Genomic DNA, 5,489 nt, shown 5'->3' on the forward strand with positions numbered 1-5,489 from the left:
GATTACCGTATCTATGTACATTTTACACACGTCAGCTACCAATGGCGCAGACAGTGGAACGGAGAGGGGACCGCATAGCCACGCCCTACAGGATTACAGCAGGCGCCGCCGGGTGCCGCCGGGTGCCGCCGTCGCCCGGCGCTTTGATAAACGGTCTGGGTCTGAGGCTTGTCTGTCGAGCTGCCGGGTTGCCGAGCTGCCGGGTTGCTGGGTTGCCGGGTGCTTGATTATCTTATCGGCGGGGCGACGGACAGCCGCGCAGTGGGCGCTCAGTGGGCGCGCGGCGGGCGCGGTGGGCGACGAGCTTTCCGCACTGCAAACATCCTGACTTTTCTCCACAGTGGTTTCAAGAGAAAAAGTCCGACTTTTTTGTAGCGATAAATTTCAAGAAAATATATATAAGCAGGAGATATTTTTTTGTCACGGAAAGGTGAGCTACTGTAGGAGAAAAAATACACAAAAACAGCCAGAGTTTTTTCGGGGGAAAGATTTGATCTATTGTGTCGCCAACAAGTCCCAAAAACAGGGTGAATTTTTATAGCCAATTTTCATAGGGAAAATGCACTCTGTTTTGCAACCAAACATACGACATTTTCTTATTTATTTTTTCAAGCTGTTTTTGCATATTTTATGCGACAAAAAAGTACCAAATTTCTCTCGTGAGTGGTGCAGATATATCTTCTGTATGACATTGCACCCATGAAAGGGTAAATAAAATACCAATAAATAAAGTTCATCATTGACACATCGTAGTGACCTCAAGGGCATACGCGGTGCCACTGGGTGCTGCCAGGTACTCCTGAGCCCCGCGCGTGCACTATGCGAAGAGGGGAGATGAAGTGGCCCATGGAAGTGGGCGTCCTTGCTCCATAGTCATGCCCTGTTTCCTGATTGATTCCATGAGGACAATCTGAGGAATATAAGCGGCGGGTCTCCAGGACGACTAGGTCGACCCACCTGAGTTACTGAATGAGTGTAGGCGCAATCTCAGGAGCTGCGGTCTGAGCTTCCTCCTCGTCAGTGCTCTCCTGGCCCTCTTTCTCCTCCATTCCCCACTGTTCGTCGAGCTGCGTGTGCAGCGGCAGCCCCTTCATCAGCAGTGACGCCAGGGCGCCAATGCCACAAATGCCGATGAAAACTAGCCAGAGTATGCGAATGCTGTCCGCGAATGCGACGCGCACCTGCGTGTGCAGCGGCTCGGGAAGGTCCGGGATGACAGTGATGGCGGTGTACACGATGGCGACGCCATCGGGGAGCATGTCTACGAACTCTGCAGGCAGCCGCTTGGTGAGCTGTGTCTGTAAGACAGCCGTACCGATAGTTGCTCCCCAGACCTACGCATACCCGGGAACCCTCAGTTTTCTATAGCTGACGGAAACGCGGCACTGGAACACTTACGGTGGCGAATGACCGGCAGAACTGGAAGAACGCCATCGCGTGGGCGTTCTCCGTGACAGGGAGCGGGGCGAGCACAGGGAAGTACGTTGCCCCGTACACTAGACCGCTGCCGAAACCGAAGACAATAAGTGCGCCTGTTGCACGTGCGATGTCGGTGTGTTCGTTCAGTGTTGACAGGGCTCCGAGGCCGGCGAGGCAGGCCGCCCATCCGATCCAGTGCTGCACCCGGTACGTCTTCGTTGCTGCTATGCTGACTGCGCCGAGAATGAGGAACGGGCCGACGGTCAGGGAAATCCCGAAGAACAGGACTCCGGAGCGAATGGGCGAGGCACCCCAGCATGCTTGGTAGAACACTGGTATGAAGTCTGTTTCGCGAGGAATAGAAGTCGGAATAGGGACTTGTAACCGGTTAGAAAAGCGTGACTTACAGGTCACCGCAACGGTCAGCACAGGTAGAATGAACGTCTGTACATAGCTGCGCCATCCGTCAGTCCGTGTGCAATAGCGCGAGTCGGTCTACTTACCCACTGAAACTTGTACGGTTGGACACAAGCGAGATGGGAACCTACAGAACACTAAGTCGAAGCCATGCGCGCAACAGTTTCAGACGCACCAGAGGATGCTTTGCAACCCTTGCTTCGTACAGCAAGAATGACAAGAGGCCAAGAACGCCGATAATGAGCGGCGCCAATATCTGTGCAGAACTCCAGGGATGCTGTACACCGCCCCACGTGAGAGCGAGGACTATGGCGGTCGAGCTACCGATTACAAGCGCGTTGCCACTAGGGAATGATGAGTTATGTTGCGCTTGGCAAAGGACGCAGATGCTTACATCCAGTCCATTCGGGCCATCTTCTCACGGAACGAACCTTGCGGGGTCTTGATCTTGAGGAACAGGACGACAAGCACCCCTGCTGCTCCCGCGAGTGGGAGATTGAGGTCTGCAAAATTGGCGTTAGAATGGAGCCTGTAGGCAAAGCATAGCTCAGCGGCGTACAGAAAAGCCATCTCCACTGTCCATTCTCAGCGAGCGCGCCGCTCACTATCGGACCCATCGCCGTAGCGACCGCCCACGTCCTATGTCGCGAGGAACAAGTAACGTGAGCCATCGTGGTCGATGCATAGTGCTGTGCCACTGACTTACAGGCCGATGAACCCATTGTACAGCGCGCGCTCGGCCAGTGGAACAAGATCGGAGATGATTATTGCGGATATCGCGAGGATGCTGCCGCCGCCTGCACCTTGGATCGCTACGGGTAGGTGAGAGAACGTTAGAGAACGCCATCGGACGGACGGCTGGCGCTTTGACTTACTGCGGGCGGCAATCAGCCAGTTCATGGTCTTGGCGGCCCCGCACAGCGCACTCCCGAGGGTGAATAAGGCCAGCGACAAGAGCATGCAAGGTCGCCGGCCGAATATCTGGGAGACTATCAGACAAGATAGCCTGCAAGCACACGTGGGCGTACCTGAGCCATGCCACCGCTCGCGGGCAGCAGCGCGGTCGCAGCTAGAGCGTAGGCTGATGCCACCCAGACGAAATCCTCGCCGTTCAGGTCATGCACGATGGTCGGCAATGCGGTGGATACGGCGGTCTGTGATAGGGTGTTAGCTGAGCTCCTGGAGAGGGCTGCATCTGCCACTCACGAACTCGAACGCAGACAGGAAGAGCGAGACGCAGATGGCCAGAAATACGAGCCAGAATCGAATGCCCTTCGACCTCATCCCAGACGGCTGGACTGGAGCCTCCTCGTGCTCCTCGGCGTCGGCATTGGTGAGCACGACTAGTCCTGTGCTTGAAGTACCGATCTGCTGCCGGATGTCGGTGGACATAGCGTAGTAACCTGCGATGAACCGGTATCCTCGAAAGCGAATGGTAAACCTCCACGGTTGAGCTAACCCTCCTACAAGGCTCCGGTATATCAAGGTCCCTCCTACTCGAACGGGTACGCAGCTCCCTGATCGTAATGTCTCCGCGTTGCATATCGCAAGGCATTTCACGGGACTAATTTGGAGGTTTTAACGATGCAAAAACGCGTCGCAGGAAATATATACAAAATGTGCCTGTTTCGCATCGCTTTTTTCCGATCAAAACATCAAGTTCGTGGCGAACGTCCTTATATTCTTGTGCCTGTTTTGGTGTGCAACAGGTAACATTTCTGTATATATTTTCTGGGCACGTTTCTTTTGCGCCGAAAGTTTCCAAATTAGCTCCATTTTTCTTCAAGTTTCAGGCTTCAGAGCATTATACAGCCGAATACGGTAAATTTGTACAGATCAAACATTAGACACGATCTCGGCTGTGAGTTTCGTAGCGTCGACTTCGCACAACAACGCCGATTCCTCTTCACCGGCACCGCCAGCCAGCGCTTCGAGAATGTAATGCGTTGGGTGCCTCCCCGACCTGCGATACCCTTTCCTCTGGATTTTTCCCTCGGCGCCGTGTATATTATTTGCAGGACAGTTAGCTCATTACGCACTGTCTGGCCTTCATTTTCCCCGTCACCGATAGCTCTAAGTCCGTGCATTAGGTCTCGAAACATGGTCGTGCGCGAGCTTGCACCGCCCACTGGCGACCGCTAACCTCCGGTCAGCTGAGCGCGGCACACAATGTAGCAGAGATAGTGTATCAAAACAATGGCGTTAAGGCGGTGTCTGTAGTTTCCATATGGCGTCGATTCCAGGGCGAATTGCACAGGGAGTCCGTACAATCAGCTCGATGCCCGTCCAATGAGCATTTTCACAGCGTCGGTCGACACCTGCTAAAGGGGGCCTATACAACGCCGATATACTCTTGCGTGAGCAAGCCTTGATTACCCAGCGACTCGTGATAAAATTCCCAGCTTGCAAACCCCCTGTGCTACCCTCACCGGGACGGCTAGCAAGTTTCGCAACTCGACCCGGTGACTGGGCTAGACGTGATGAAAGCAGGCCAAGCGATGATTTTGCCTAGGGCATCCAAGAGTAGCAGTATAACCCGAGCGTACCAAGTACACTCACAGTTCTGGTGGAAAACCGCCCGGTCTTGTCGTCGCCGGTCGGGAGAAAATCTGCGGCGAATCAGCGATCCGGTGTTTCAACTCTCGCCATGCGCTGTCGCCACACACAATGTACTCCGCCACGCAGTGCAAAGATCCCTGAGACCCTGTGCGAAATCAGCGATCGAGGTACAAAAACAAACCTATCCCCAATGGACAACCGTACTCGCCGCATCATTGTTGCGGTGAGAGCTAGCGAGCATGCGACCAGAGGAGCGATCTGCACTGCCTTGCATGTGGTTACCATGGCCGGGTCACTGGAAACACGTGGCAATAAACCAAAGGATGACGTTTTGCGATGTGTGGCTCTCGACCTGAGACTCAAGAGTCGCTCGAGATCATACCACCATCACCGAAACACGAATTTCGCGCCTGCCTCGGGGTGTCTGTGAGGGCAGTCTAGAATTATTGCTTATAGGAGTCAGTGCGATGCTTACTGCCCCACTAAACTTGCGGTCGTCCGCGGACTCCGCGCTGAAGCAGCTCGATTTCGCCCCCTCATGCGAGATCGGGAAACCAGCGCACCACATCTCGGAGAGCCTGCCCGACGTCTCGACGGCGTACATCCAAGGCGTGCTCAATTCTACATGGATGGGATGGGATGGGATGGTTTCGAGCCAGCACATGGTGGCTGTGGCTTTCCCGTTGATGGCATAGATTAGCCGTGAGACATGAATCAGAAATAGATCTGTTCCTAACCCGCCATCCCGCCCTCGAGTCCCGCCTGCTTCCAAAACAAGTAAGTCTATTTGTACGAAACAAATAGGGACCGTTCACAATGACTGTGAGGTAGAGGGGATAGTTCGCGCAACGCACTGTCCAGTATGCAATGGAGAGAGAGGAATCGGGACAATATCACAGAGTGGTGCCTGGAAGAGGTTCCATAATGCCGACATATGCCTATAGACCATGACAGGCTGCGGGCACCGCGACAAGCACATCGCGCGAAGGGCTCGTGACGACAGCAGTGATTTCAAGAACCTCGAGTGTTGACCCCAATAACATTCAAGCCTTCATACGAAATCATGTAACTCTTCAGCTCACTTGCTAATAAGT

At 54.1% G+C, this 5,489-nt stretch overlaps 1 protein-coding gene across 1 annotated transcript; it reads right to left on the minus strand.

Moving 5' to 3' along the window:
• Positions 1–949: 949 nt before the first annotated feature.
• On the minus strand, positions 950–3,383 carry PHACADRAFT_132704 (uncharacterized protein). Its single transcript, XM_007389613.1, has 11 exons — positions 3,043–3,383; positions 2,865–2,990; positions 2,712–2,817; positions 2,543–2,648; positions 2,396–2,475; positions 2,231–2,339; positions 2,012–2,180; positions 1,923–1,963; positions 1,827–1,873; positions 1,399–1,763; positions 950–1,334 (listed from the first exon to the last, which is right to left on the minus strand). Exons 1-11 carry the CDS (start codon positions 3,226–3,228, stop codon positions 963–965), a joined length of 1,707 nt encoding a protein of 568 aa, XP_007389675.1. The 5' UTR covers positions 3,229–3,383; the 3' UTR covers positions 950–962.
• Between the last annotated feature and the right edge of the window lie 2,106 nt (positions 3,384–5,489).

The sequence above is a fragment of the Phanerochaete carnosa genome (assembly GCF_000300595.1).
Source record: "Phanerochaete carnosa HHB-10118-sp unplaced genomic scaffold PHACAscaffold_1, whole genome shotgun sequence".
In the NCBI taxonomy this organism is placed as follows: Eukaryota; Fungi; Basidiomycota; class Agaricomycetes; order Polyporales; family Phanerochaetaceae; genus Phanerochaete; species Phanerochaete carnosa.